This window comes from Electrona antarctica, assembly GCF_951216825.1.
Source record: "Electrona antarctica genome assembly, chromosome: 18".
In the NCBI taxonomy this organism is placed as follows: Eukaryota; Metazoa; Chordata; class Actinopteri; order Myctophiformes; family Myctophidae; genus Electrona; species Electrona antarctica.
The window spans coordinates 32,310,730-32,325,755 of NC_136799.1; the positions used below are offsets into that span (position 1 = coordinate 32,310,730).

Consider the following 15,026-nt stretch of genomic DNA (forward strand, 5'->3'; position numbering starts at 1 on the left):
CTCAAAAAAACTAAAATATGGAGATACAAGGTTTCTGGTCGACAACAATTTCATATGGCATGAGAGAGAGAGAGAGAGAGAGAGAATCAAATGACTTAATGACCAAATATGTAATCACATTATCCGAGTTGTCCCTGTTTTGGGCAGATTTTCAATACATTTTCAAAATCACACCTGAACGGTGCAACTATACATTTATTGTTACATTTATAGTTACTCTGTAATGTATTGTAGTGTACTGTGATCTGTACAGTACTTTGATTATTTTTGGGAAAAAAACGTTGAGAGTTACCCGGAACTCTGTCACCGGGGCGGTCCAGTGGTCTGGCCCAGGGGGGGCGGTCCAGTTCCGACGAGCCTTCCCGCGTCCGAAACGGTCGAGAAATGACAGTGTTACCGTGTTGCAGCTTTCCGTGCTCGGACAGACACATACGTAGACATAGGGACACACGCTATTTTTGAAAATAGCAGATCTAAAAGCTTGCAGGGTGTCACGATGCAACATCCAGATGTCAAGGCATGAATTAGCAATGTTTCAGTGTGTGTGTGTGTGTGCGTGTGCGTGTGTGTGTGCGTGTGCGTGTGCGTGTGCGTGTGCGTGTGTGCGTGTGTGTGTGTGTATTCCTCGTCTCCCACAGCCATGGAAAGCCACGGTGAGTTGTTGATCAACATGCAGCTGAACTGCAGCCACTGTCAATCCCAGAGGTGTACACGAGATGAAGAAAGCCACGGCATCCTCTGCCTCTGTCACAATGATGAGGTGCTGGCCAGCGACAATGTCACATGCACAGGTACTGTATACTGTGGAAATACCTTATACCAGTTATAATCAACTTTTTATTTAATTGTAATTAATTTTAAATATTTTGATATGGATATTGGGCCACGGACCTTCATCTGATTGAATTTGCTTTTTCTGGGCTCCCAATCTACACTGTAAAATCCTCTCTTGATTTACACACCCGTAAAGGTCCATTTGAACATGCTGAGTTCCTTTTGCATGGAGGTCGCTCACAGTGACAGTGCAGTGGTCCTTTTATCACTCCCCTTCCCATGTCGAATAAAAGGCTTACAGATCTTATGCAAATTAAGGGTTATATCTTTTTTTGAGGGGCGCTAGCCGGGTTTGCCATTGACAATGAATGGCCAGTTTTGAGTGTTTGTGTAAACACAAACATTGGACGCAAATTCTCGTTGGCTGGAATGAGATGATGTCCTTCACACAGGTATGATTTAAAAAAATCTGAAACAGATACCGTCTTGCAATCACACACTGGCCTTTTCCCCTATTGTTTATTTACACTGTAGTCACCGTGTCTGCCCTTCTCTCTCTCTCTCTCTCTCTCTCTCTCTCTCTCTCTCTCTCTCTCCAGCAGGAGTTCCTCAGGGCCCGGCTCCGGAGGGCCAGCTGTCTCTGTCGTTGATCCTGGCTGTGGTGGCCTCCACAATCGTGACGGGCGTGGTCCTGACGTGCGCCAGCCTCACCCTCAGTAAGAGACTCTTCCAGTTCTGTGTCCAGTCCGTGCCTTCCACCTTCCACCGGCTGTGACCTCAGCCACACACAATGTATTCAAGACGAGCACTAGATGGTATTGACAGAGAAACGATGAGCAACGCTCGACGAGTGTCGGTTTTTCAACTGAGTGCCCCACTCAGACTGTGAACTGTGAGAAAACTGCGTGGGACACATATGTCGAGTATTACTCTGATGTGAACAACGCAGTCGATTCCGATTTAGTGACAACAATATAAGCAATTTTACTTTTTGTCAGGCAACGTTCTACTTCCACTGGCTGTATTTTAATTAGATGTGTGTGTGGATTTGAGTCGTCATTGCAGATCAAACAAATGCTAAATGGGATGGTGGTTGCAGTTTGCTCTACGTACCACTTTCATATGTTTTAGACCCCTTATGTACAAAAGGATACAATTGCTGTTAATGGCCAGTTTAGGCTTAATGTACAGTATGAACTGAATGTACAGCATACAACACTCCTTTTCATATTATATTACTATAAAAGTAGACAGGTAGTCAGGTTTGACATTTAACTACTATGTTTTGAAGCACGGTCGCTGACTGTAGGTAATGGCCACCATGATTCAGACCACTACCATCTAGGTAGTGAATAGAATAATTTATGGTTCACCTGCTCTGTGCTTTCAGAAAATATTGAAAGGTTCATGATTATAGGCATATTTATATCTGTCTAGATATGCCGATTATAAAGACAGGAGACATAATATGCTTTTCTTTGAGAATGAACAAAAGCATAATGCCAGCCCTGTCCGCTGAGGAGATAGCAGAGACCTCTGATACATGATAGAGTTTCAAAGGGGAGGAAAAAGGTTCTTCTGAAATGTGAAATTGGGGAACTGTCATAGTATCTTTATTTTAACACTTTGCTCAAAGTGGAGTTGAACCTCAAATACGTTTTGGACAGCGGGACAGCGTATATCAGAAATGAAATGGTTGATATACAAGGTAGGCAATGTTCAGGATAAGAAGTGAGAAATTGAGCAGGTTGTTACATGTGGCATATTGCAAAGCTATTTCTGTATTGTATGCAGAGTTCACCAACACTTAATTTTGTTTATGTAACACCCTCGTCAGGTCTTTTATTAGGTGAGATACTGTTGTAACTGTTGCAACAAAACAAGCTAATGTATACAAATGCTTTAATGCTGACCATAGTAGATAGATACTGTAGATAGACATTTATTAATCGCATGGGGGAAATTCAGGTGTCACACAAAAGCTAAAAAAGGAATCATTAGGGAATCGACTATTAACCAATTTTGATATATTACATTTTACTTTTACTTACTACTTTTCATGAATGGTGATTTAGAAAAGGAAGATGTTTTGAAGGATGAGAGAATGACAGAATCTAATTTATAATAATAACCTTATGATAGATAATGGCTCTTAAAGGTGTAGTGAAATGAAAAATACGTTTTTCACACTTTTAGACCATATCCGTGGTCATCATATGGGCATACCTAACAATGGATGCCAAAAAAACGAGACAATTCTCATTTTTGTGTGTTTTTATATCAAACGTCCATAAAAATATATTTTTTATTACTTCCTGAAAACAAAAACGTGCTGCGTGATGACGTGTCGAGGCCAACATCGATAAAAGCCAATAAAAATGAAGCTCACCCGTTTAATTCCCCATATCTCCGCATCCGTCCAGCACAGGCTGCACAGCTGCTACTGATTACAAACATCTTCCGTTTTTATTCCCATTCAAGATAACATCCATTAACAACATTACTCGGTTTCAACTTAATCATCACGCTAAAAAATTTATCTGAAAACATTATAGGGTAGAAATAAGCCACATAAGAGTAAACTGGTAAAGCTGGACGACTATCTGATTTGTAAACAAACATCCACACGCTGTCCTGCGTAGCATAGCAGCAGCATAGCTACGGCCCCTAGCTACCGTCCCATCCCCTGAAGGGATGCGACGCTCTGATTGGTTCAGAAACTTCATAGCGGTGTTTCAACTTGAAACTTCACAATAAATGTCCACCATTTCCGTTTCACTACACCTTTAATGTCATTAGTATTTAGCTTTGTTTTGAAAAGTCAGTTTAAATCAGTTTCACATTAAAGCTGCTATGTAATATACTGTACTTAATGTGGAATTAAGCGTAATTTATGCTCCATCACACGACGTCGTCGTGTGCCTAAAATAACAGTCCTACAATCTCACAACACTTTGCAGACGCAACGCTTGTAGGTCCAGCACACGACACCACCGTGCGACAAAGAATGAATTGAGCTTAGATACTAAACATATCTGCACCATTTGACTTATTAACCAGACACTTTATAAAGTATACATGTGGCATTAATATCTACATACGCTTTTGCTGCAATAATAGGACAGTGAGGGATTATCTTCCTAATATTTCTTTCTTTTGCACCATTGTCACTTTTTATTGACGGTCATCCACTGCAGAGCCTCATTTATACCCGTTAGGGAAAGAACAGAATGTCAAGCATGACACCATTGAGTATTAATGAGGTTTTAAGAGGACGTTGATGCTCTAATAATCCATCCAGTGCAGATTAGAGAATTTATAAGCATGGCAGATGATTCTTTCTTTCTTTCTTTCTTTCTTTCTTTCTTTCTTTCTTTCTTTCTTGCTCTCACTGATTCTTTAGTTTGTGGTTTCGTCCTCTATTGCAGGGGTTCTCAACCTTTTTGGCCGGGGACCCCCGGAAATGCTTTGGCAATGTCTCGGGACCCCCGCCCCGCCCCCTCCCGAACCCCAATATAAATTGACTGCTACAATAACCTTAAACCATTTTGGGCGGGAACCCCTTTTGGTGTTTTAAGAATTGTTATAATTTAGCTATTGAAAAATAGCAGATCTACAAGCTCATAGCGCGCCACCGAGTGGCGCGCTACGAGCTTGTAGGTCTGCTATTTTTGAAAAATCGTGAAAATAAAATTTAAAAAGAAATCTTTTTTTTTTTTTGAAAATAATTTGGGGACCCCCTAAAATATTTTGGCGACCCCCCGAGGGGTCGCGACCCACGGGTTGAGAACCCCTGCTCTATTGTTTTACTCTCTATATTCTGTCTCTCTGCTGGCCACTTTTATCTTTCACTTCCCATCAACCTCTTCTCTTACAACTCAATGAATATTGAGTGGAGTTTTAACCAATATGGCCTTTCCTTCCTTCACAGAATAAGGTGAAACCGACTGACAGTGCCTTACATTTTATTATGAAACTCACGTACTGCCAGGAATTGGTGTGATTAAATCAGTTTTAGGGCATTTTATTGGACTAATATAGCACATTTAACTCACAAAAATACAGATGTTACACAAGGATCCAATGCATTCTATCATTCATTCATGATGGAGATTTTGGGTTTCTTCAAAATGATAGCACCTACAGTACCACACTCTATATCAACAAACATTTGCATGTGTTGGTTGTTATTATACGATGCAAAGTCAACCAACAGCGGGACAAGTGATTGAGGAATGCACATTAGTGGAATTAGTACAACTCCATGTGTATGTTCTCAGAGTTACAGGCCTGTAAGGGTTCATTTGAACCAATTACAGGCCCGTAAGGGTTCATCTGGACCCCTTACAGGCCTGTAAGGGTTCATCTGGACCCCTTACAGGCCCGTAAGGGTTCATTTGGACCCCTTACAGGCCTGTAAGGGTTCATCTTGTAAGGGTTCATTTGGACCCCTTACAGGCCTGTAAGGGTTCATCTTGTAAGGGTTCATTTGGACCCCTTACAGGCCCGTAAGGGTTCAGGCCTGTAAGGGTTCATTTGGACCCCTTACAGGCCCGTAAGGGTTCATCTGGACCCCTTACAGGCCCGTAAGGGTTCATTTGGACCCCTTACAGGCCCGTAAGGGTTCATCTGGACCCCTTACAGGCCCGTAAGGGTTCAGGCCCGTAAGGGTTCATTTGGACCCCTTACAGGCCTGTAAGGGGTCCAAATGAACCTTTACAAGATGAACCCTTACAGGCATGTAAGGGGACCAAATGAACCCTTACATTTGGACCCCTTACAGGCCTGTAAGGGGTCCAAATTAACCTTTACAAGATGAACCCTTACAGGCATGTAAGGGGTCCAAATGAACCCTTACATTTGGACCTCTTACAAGCCTGTAAGGGGTCCAAATGAACCTTTACAAGATGAACCCTTACAGGCATGTAAGGGGTCCAAATGAACCCTTACATTTGGACCTCTTATAGGCCTGTAAGGGGTCCAAATGAACCTTTACAAGATGAACCCTTACAGGCATGTAAGGGGTCCAAATGAACCCTTACATTTGGACCTCTTACAGGCCTGTAAGGGTTCATTTGAACCACTTACAGGCATGTAAGGGTTCATTTGGACCCCTTACAGGCCTGTAAGGGTTCATTTGGACCCCTCCTCAAGGAACCCTGAGAGCATCCCTAGACCCCACTTTGAGAACCACTGGTCTATCAGAAAGCTATTTGTGAGAACAGTGTTCTGCTTCCGTCGCAGTTATTTGAACACTAGCATGTTGTGACATTATCTCACACATGGTAAAGTATAGTTACTCAATACTGGCAACATCAAGCTATTTCATGTCTGTTTTTAACAGATTCAAGTGGAGAGGACATGTTGGCATGTTTTTTGCAAGCAGTTTCTGTAAAGACACTGATAATATTATGGAATATGTAACATTGTAGAACATTTTTGGTTGTTCAAAATGAATTTGCTAAGTACAAATACTCATTACACTGATAGAGCCAGCCATAAGCAAATACAGTAATAACATGAAATGATTAACTGATATTATTCTATACTATTCTTATATTCCCTATAAAACTCATGGCCATACAAATGTGTTGCCAAAAAGAGTTTATAAGTACGTATCTATGGGGAAGTATAACTGAACTGATATTGATAAAGACTTCTGGTTATGGTCAGTTAGGTCACTGAAATCTATCTATTTAGTTTGACTTGTGCACTAACTGTGTGAAACTGTGTTCAATGAATGAAGTGTAACTTTGTTTCTGTTGTCAGTGGTGAATAAATCAGTTGTGGCACTACGACACATTGTTGAATATGATAAGAGTTCACGTTTTAATTATATTAGGGTGATCTTCAGTGAGCTTCTGGAGATAACCGTGAAAAGTATACATTTGCTTTCAGACACGCGCACGCAAGCACGCACGCACACAGAGGATTGATTTCACAAGTAAAATCGCATTTAATCAACACTTTAATATATTGTTATTTTCAATGGGGAAATACCCCAGTGAATGAAATGTATATAGTCCCACTGGGATTTCCCATCGGTGTGGGGAGGGTGTTGGCTAAAACACATCCAGCCTCACCATTCTGTGCACCATCGAGGGTTGCTGTTTGCTGCCCAATTATATTTGGAGGCTGAGTATTGTATTGTATTGTATTGTATTGTCCATATTTTATACAGTATATATAAATATATATTATACTGTACAACACACAATTATGTGTATATGTTCACATGTACAGTATGTTCACGCAGAGGTAATTCATGCACACGCACGCACGCACGCACACACTCCGAGATCTCCAGTTTACAGGTTAATGGTGTCTCTTCACCTGAGCTCTCCCCCATGCAGGGAGGTAGTCTGTTCCCTGGGCGCCCCGTCTCTGCATCTTCCTCCTCCTCCTCATCTTCCTCCTTTCCTCCCCAACCTCCCACCTCTTCTTCCTGCTCTCCCCACCCATCCCCCAACATCCCCCCCCCCCCCCCCCCCCCCCCCACCGCCGAGTCCCTGGCGTCTGCACCGGGCGATGGCTCGACGGCAAAGGGCAACCTCCTCTTACCTGCACGCAGTGCCCCTCCCTGGCAGACTACCCACCTGCATCGGGGCCGCGGGCCGCCTCCGTGGAGGGTGAGTCCAAACTCACTGGGTGCAAGATGGTCCAGGAGCAGTAAGCAACGAGAGGTCAATGGTGCGCTCGCTGCGGCGCAATTCTCAATTCCCACAATTCATTGTTATTTAAAAAGCTTTGTGCGGCGCCGGCACGGGAGTGCCATGGATGTGCTCGGAATGAATTGGCTTCAATTAGACCCGCGAGGACAATCTTATCTCTGGTGTATTGGCAAGTCCAGCTATGCCTCGGCTAAGTTTGCAACGTCGTGCCAACATCATGTTCTCACATGCTGTACAATCATACTTCATTATATATAATATATTATGGCAATGACTATAATCCGTATCACAGTACTTCACTGGTCCCTGATCAGATCCGAGAGCATATGCCGGTGTGATGCTACTTGACCGCTCCTTGGGTTACTGTTCCTGTACGTAGTCGGGAAGCTGCCGCTAGAACTTTTAGTACATTGCAGGTCAAGGATCATGGCTACAGTTTGGGTTATGTTTTTAAAAGGGTTTTCGGGGGCCACTAAGTGAAAAAGCTTCCATTTTTCTCCTGCTCTCTCTTTCCCTCTCTCTAGTTTACTACCGCAAGAAGAACCAGCTCCATGCTGTGAGGGTGCGTCTGCAGAGCCCCGAGTACAAGCTGAGCAAGATCCGCTCGTCCACCATCATGACCGACTACAACCCCAACTACTGCTTTGCAGGGAAGGCTGCCTCTCTCAGTGAACTGAAGGAAGTGCCACGCAAGAACATCACGCTGCTCAGGTGCAATGCAACAGCTACGCCTGTCACAATTGCATGTGATCAACATTAATTGAATGAATAGATTAACATTACTGTCAATAGAGTACTGACGTCACACCCACTACCCCTGGGGTCACATGGTAATTTTGAAAATCCCACCGAGAAACATAAAGTAAAGCAGAGAAGGTACTGCTTTAGCTTGTGATGATTGGTATCACCCCTGGAACGAATACAGTGTCCAGTCAGCACTAGCTTATCACCCTATCTGTCTCTATGCCTGACTCTATCCCTGTGTGTGTGTGTGTGTGTGTGTGTGTGTGTGTGTGTGTGTGTGTGTGTGTGTGTGTGTGTGTGTGTGTGTGTGTGTGTGTGTGTGTGTGTGTGTGGGTGGGTGCGTGGGTGCGTGCGTGTGCGCGTGTCAATGTATTTTCTTATGGCAGGGCTCTGGGCCATGGTGCGTTCGGTGAGGTGTACGAGGGCCAGGTCCTGGGGACCAACAGTGAACACACTGCCATGCAGGTGGCCATAAAGGTCAGCTCGCTGCACCACACTCTCACAGGATGACCGCTTACTTCTAAGTGTTAGATGAGAGTGCCTCACGTGGCGTGCGGGAGGTACTATTCATTACGTGACATTACCCAGTAAACGACGTCACATCGGGCACACGTACACTCATCGGTCTGATCTAAAGGTTGCACGCTTCTAGGAGGAGGATATTAGATTACAACCTTTTCTAACACCTTTGACAGAATAAATTGCTTTGCTCTGATGTGATCCAGGTAGCAATCATCACTGATACAGCATTAAAAAAAGGCAACGATGACATGGAAACCAATCAGCTGCCGTCACAGAACTTTGGCCAGAAATCCATGTTAAAGTAAAAGTAAACCCACTGAAAATCTGCAGTTCTTTCTTATCTCCACATGGGTCTGCCTGTTCTTCAATAGTTTGCTGATTAGACCCCTGTCTGGACTCTTAGCAATGTTCACACGAATATGCACGCATGCATGCACAGATGCACAGGCACGTGCACACACACGTGCACACACATGCACGCACTCACACACGCATGCGCGAGCACACACACACACACACACACACACACACACACACACACACACACACACACACACACACACACACACACACACACACACACACATACCTCTTACCATGTCTTTGTATTCCTCTGTGTTCCACAGACACTTCCAGAGATCTGCTCTGAACAGGATGAGATGGACTTCCTGATGGAGGCTCTGATTATGAGGTGTGCAACACAGCCATACACTCCCTCTGCACCTCACATATTATTTATTATTATTATATAACACTATCCATTTTATAATGATATCCTAATGTAAGACTCCATATTCATCTGGCCTATATATGGACATACTGTATCGGTCGGATCGGCAGTTTGTTTATGGTTATGTCTGAGTCAGAGTGACGCCCTCCCAGTGTTAATATACGATGATTGAAAAATAAATGAATAAAGGAAATTTGATATTAAAGTAACAATATGGTATTATTATTGCAATATTCATGTTGAGGTATTTGGTCAATAATATTGTGATATTTGATTTTGTCCATATCGTCCATTCCTAACACACACACACACACACACACACACACGCACACCCACACGCACGCGCGCGCGCACACACACACACACACACACACACACACACACACACACACACACACACACACACACACACACACACACACACACACACACACTAGGCTAACCCACATACCACAGCGTACAATTCAAACTCCCGAAACACTGCTAACATATACTGTAGCGTCTTTCTCACATGTGTGAGGCAGCTGGCACACCAGACGGGACTCAACAGAGAAACAGATACGTACCGTCAGTCCGCGCTGGCTCAGCTTGCGAGGGCCACAGCTACAAATGTTCTCCTCAATGGCTTGCTTGTTTTCGTATCCATCCCCTCAGCTGTTGTTTATTATAGTATTATAGTGAGTTAGTGAGAGAATTCACTCTGTGTGTGCGCGTGCCTGGCTACGTGCGTGTTCTGTTTGTATTGTATTACTAATACTTGCTAGGGTCACATGTCCCCACAAGTATAGTAGACATTTTGAGGACCATTTTCCTGGTCCTAAGAAAAAAACGTTTTTTTGTTTTTAAAGCATTTCTAAAATGACTGTCCTAAAATGTTGATGTCCTCACAAGTAGCCTACAGTAATGCAAACGCGTGCGTGCATGCGTGCGTGCGTGCGTGCGTGCGTAGGTGGATGTGCACAGCACACACGCACGCACACACACACACACACACACACACACACACACACACACACACACACACACACACACACACACACACACACACACACACACACACACACACACACACACACACACACACTAATCCATGCTTTATTCTCCATGTCCATGCAGTAAGTTCAGCCACCAGAACATCGTTCGTTGCATTGGAGTCAGTCTGCAGATTCTGCCTCGTTTCATCCTGTTAGAACTGATGACTGGAGGAGACATGAAGACCTTCCTGAGACAGAACCGACCCCGTGCGGTATGTCTATATCTATACCGGGCCAGACCGGGTCGCAGGGATTGTCCCGTCTTCAAGTCCCAATGCATATCTCTAAAACACTAACATGTCACCAAATTTCAGCATTCACTGCCAATTTGTCCTGGTTTTCACCACCGTTAAAATAAGTGTTTGATATACTGCTGATATGAAATGTGACCTGTGTCACGTTACCACTTAAAGGACCACTTCACCACTTTTCAACTTCTCTTCCTATAATTGGTCCTAACTAATGTTCATGATAAAATACCACAATTTTTTCCTACTCAGTCTGTGTCTCATAGGAAGGCTGTGGGCAGTTCAGAAACCCGTCCACCAGTGACATCATCGATGGTGAATCCAAGCTAATAGAAACGGCAGGCTTTCTTTTCCTGAAAAGTTGCAATGCAAAAGTTGAAACCATCGTTCTCACGATAATAAAAATCTAAATATATTTTAAAACAAATCTTGTTTAAAAATAAATCTGCCTAATGATGATGTCACTGGTGGACGGGTGTCCAAACTGCCCAAAGCCCTCCTATGAGACACAGACTGAGTAGGAAAAAATGGTGGTGTTTTATCATGAACATTAGTGAGGACCAATTATATGAAGAGATGTTGAAAAGTGGTGGTCCTTGTGTGGAAACAATAAAAAGGTCCCCCCCATTCTGTGTTTCCTAGAAAAATCATTAACAAAAAAATCATTAACATGATTCACCATGTTAATTTTTTTCAGACCTCCAGTTCTAGGAAACACAGAATAGGGGGACTTTTTTATTATTTCTACACAACAGCTCTAAGGTATATTAATGACATAGTAAAATGTTGAAAGTGAGTGGAATGCCCCTTTAAGATGCATAATACTGCCCCTTGAGTCAAAACACATTGGAATTGTGTTCCCATTTCCTGAAAAGTAACAGTTTAGGACATACAAGGTTTCTATCCAACATGTGACAGTTATGTTGTGTGTGTGTGTGCAGTGCCAGGCCTCCTCTCTCACCATGCTGGAGCTGTTGCATATGGCTAGAGACATCGCCTTTGGCTGTCGCTACCTGGAGGAGAACCACTTCATACACAGGTTGAACCTCCGCTCTCTATTGTTTGGTTTGTGAGGACTGCCACTTCACCCGTGATTTGAGTCTGGCTTATTAGCCAGGCTAGCTGTGAGGCTCGTTTGACACTGAAGTGTTGTGTTGTGCAGTTAAGGCGTGAGGCCATGTCTTTGAAGTTATTAATGTCATTAACCCATTTAGGCCTGTTGCAACCTATGCAAGGGATAATATAATGAAACATTACATAATGACCGGATGTGTTTGCTTACATGGCTGTCATGTAGCAGCACAGCAGGTGCTCTGAGGCTTTGATTAGACAGCGGTCTGTTATAGAGCGGAGCGGTCATTATCAAGAAATAACACCCTGCTGAATTCAGTGATTGGCCAATCAGAATCAAGCATTCAACCAAGCCGTGTAATAAACGTTATACCTTTCTATCCATGTCTCATTAGTTGTTGCTATACATATACAGTAGTAATACATTAACACAGTCAGCTACTGTACCACCCGTGCACTCATCAGAGTCATCTGAGCCTGTCCAAGGGGGTCAGATTTGGATCAGATGATTTGATTTAGCAAACTTATATTGCTTATTACATTAATGTTTGTTGAGATCATTGTATGATCACAAATTGAATATCAAAGTGAACCCAAAAGTCAAATCTGATCCAGTCCGATAGGGATTTAATAGTTTTCAACTCTTGAGCCCAAATACGGTCCCCAGAGTAGACCCCACCCTGAGATTTAGAACCACTGCAGTAAAAACATACGTGTGTGTGTGTGTGTGTGTGTGTGTGTGTGTGTGTGTGTGTGTGTGTGTGTGTGTGTGTGTGTGTGTGTGTGTGTGTGTGTGTGTGTGTGTGCGTGTGCGCGTGCGTGTGTGCGTGTGCGTGCGTGTGTGTGTGTGCGTGTTTCAGAGACATCGCTGCCAGGAACTGTCTGTTGACGTGCCCCGGGCCAGACAGAGTAGCAAAGATAGGAGACTTTGGCATGGCACGAGATATATACAGGTGAGTGAGGATGCTAGATCTGCACTGCAGCCTCATGCTGCCACATCAGGCAGTATGGCCATAGACCGGCACCAAATCATCATGACATCACCACAACCAACAATAAATGTATTTCTGGGTAGATAACGCCCACGCTGTTATTAGTGGTATTCGTTAACCTTATTCCTGGAAGAACCGGATACGTATGATATTGTTATTAGAAATATATTATTTTGTTCCAATATCCATTCCATTAACATTCTACCCGGAAATAGTTGGGGTGAAATTAGTTTTTTGTGCAAGCTCTGTCGTTTTAGTTGTTTCCAGAAAGAGAGAGAAAACAAAAGGTGATTAAAGCCTGATTATTAATTGAATGGATGCGCAACCTCATCAAGTGAGCTTGTGAATCGACCATTTTCTGTGCCCAACTATGTACAGTAGAGACCACTTAAAGCCCATATGGTTGAGCGGGTGTCCCTCAGGGCTCTATGATAGTGTATTTTCTGTTTTTTGTTATTGTGGGTAAAGATTTAGCTGAAAATAGCCGATCGAGCTTGTCGGTCTGCTATTTTCAGCGAAAGCCCACAATATACGAATGCTGGGGTTTAAGTGGATGAATCAGGCTGTAGGGCTATGGCTACTGCTAATGATTTATGTCTCATGAGTCTCATGGCGACAGCAGTCCAGCCAGCAGTGGATTGATTGTGGTAAATAAGAGCCAGTTGAAAAGCTATCTAATTTTCCTCCACAGGGCTCGCTTCTAAATGTACTTATATAGTTCATGACCTTGTGATATTTACCTCTTCTTTTCCCCTGGCTGATAATAAATGTCCATTCTCTAATAATGATAGCGTTGTTTTTCCTCCTCAGAGCCAGCTATTATAGAAAGGGAGGTCGTGCCATGCTGCCAGTCAAATGGATGCCACCAGAAGCCTTTATGGAAGGAATTTTCACCTGCAAGACTGATACATGGTATAAATACACTCTTAATACAGTGATACAAGACTGATACATGGTATAAATACACTCTTAATACAGTGATACAAGACTGATACATGGTATAAATACACTCTTAATACAGTCGCTAACCTAACCTGTGGGCCCTCCAAATAATTTTCAAAACACACAAGACAGTGTGCGAGCGTCTTCATTTTTTATCTTTCTATCTATAAATGCACCACATGTCTGTACGTCTGTCTGTCTGTCTGTCTGTACGTCTGTCTGTTTGTGTAATGCACGTAACTCGAGAACCGTTCGCCCCACTGACTTCAAATTCGACACAACGCGTTCCACACCCCCACAGGGAGTGCAGTGCCTGGTGTCAAGTGGGTCGGGCCCACGGTTGTCCAGAACTGCCACAAAAGGCCTCTGCCCAGGCTCCGGACAGGCCCCCTGCCCATTATAGTCCATACAGTATATGGAGCTGGCCTGTTCTGACATCGCAACACTCCATATTTGGGCATACCTGATACAGAACTCCATAGGAATAAAGGGACACAGACAGATGGGTGGAGCGGGTACTCTGACACGGGTACAACAGGTATTGCATAGCCGGGTCAGGGTGGGGCATGGATCTCCAACTTCCATCCTTACAGCCGGGCACCGGTTTAGTATATTTAACTTGTGACACTGATAAATAGGAACTTAAAGTATGCTTTAAAATAAAATAAACATGCTGTGACAATGCTTTCGCCCCACACATTGTACAAGTGGGCCCTGGTCCAAAAATGATTGGGAACAACTGCTCTAATGTACATTAGGCAGCAAGTTCACACACACGCGCGCACACACACACACACACACACACACACACACACACACACACACACACACGCGCACACACGCACACACACACACACACCATCAACTCTGTTCCCTTGATGTGTGTCTCCCCCTGTAGGTCGTTTGGAGTATTGCTGTGGGAGATTCTCTCTTTGGGATACATGCCATATCCCTGCAAGACCAACCAGGAGGTGCTGGAGTTTGTCACCAGTGGTGGCAGGATGGACCCTCCCAAGAGCTGTCCAGGGCCTGTGTGAGTACCTGCAATATGCACTGGTGGAAAGTAACTAAGTACATTTACTTAAGTACTGTACTTTGGGATACTTGAGTATTTCCAATTTCCTATCTACAAGTTCACAATTGTGAGCTTTTAATGTAGATCTTCTATTTTCAAATGATTCATTTGTATACATTTGAAACTTGAAATGGGACATTCTGCATAATGAGCACTTTTACTTTTGGCACATTTTCAGACCAATACCTTTTTACTTTTACTCAAGTAAATCTTTAATTCCTTA

The 15,026-nt window shown here is 43.4% G+C and overlaps 1 protein-coding gene across 1 annotated transcript in view; it reads left to right on the top strand.

The window, feature by feature from the left end:
* ltk (leukocyte receptor tyrosine kinase) overlaps positions 1 to 15,026 on the top strand; it is a gene marked incomplete at its 3' end in the record, with an annotated part of 48,915 nt that overhangs the window by 29,499 nt on the left and 4,390 nt on the right. The window contains exons 13-22 of the mRNA XM_079528247.1: positions 639 to 791; positions 1,377 to 1,490; positions 7,970 to 8,156; positions 8,576 to 8,666; positions 9,338 to 9,402; positions 10,558 to 10,687; positions 11,665 to 11,762; positions 12,655 to 12,747; positions 13,597 to 13,698; positions 14,627 to 14,761. Coding sequence (XP_079384373.1) covers positions 639 to 791; positions 1,377 to 1,490; positions 7,970 to 8,156; positions 8,576 to 8,666; positions 9,338 to 9,402; positions 10,558 to 10,687; positions 11,665 to 11,762; positions 12,655 to 12,747; positions 13,597 to 13,698; positions 14,627 to 14,761 — 1,168 coding nt within the window. The remainder of the gene's footprint in view (positions 1 to 638; positions 792 to 1,376; positions 1,491 to 7,969; positions 8,157 to 8,575; positions 8,667 to 9,337; positions 9,403 to 10,557; positions 10,688 to 11,664; positions 11,763 to 12,654; positions 12,748 to 13,596; positions 13,699 to 14,626; positions 14,762 to 15,026) is intronic.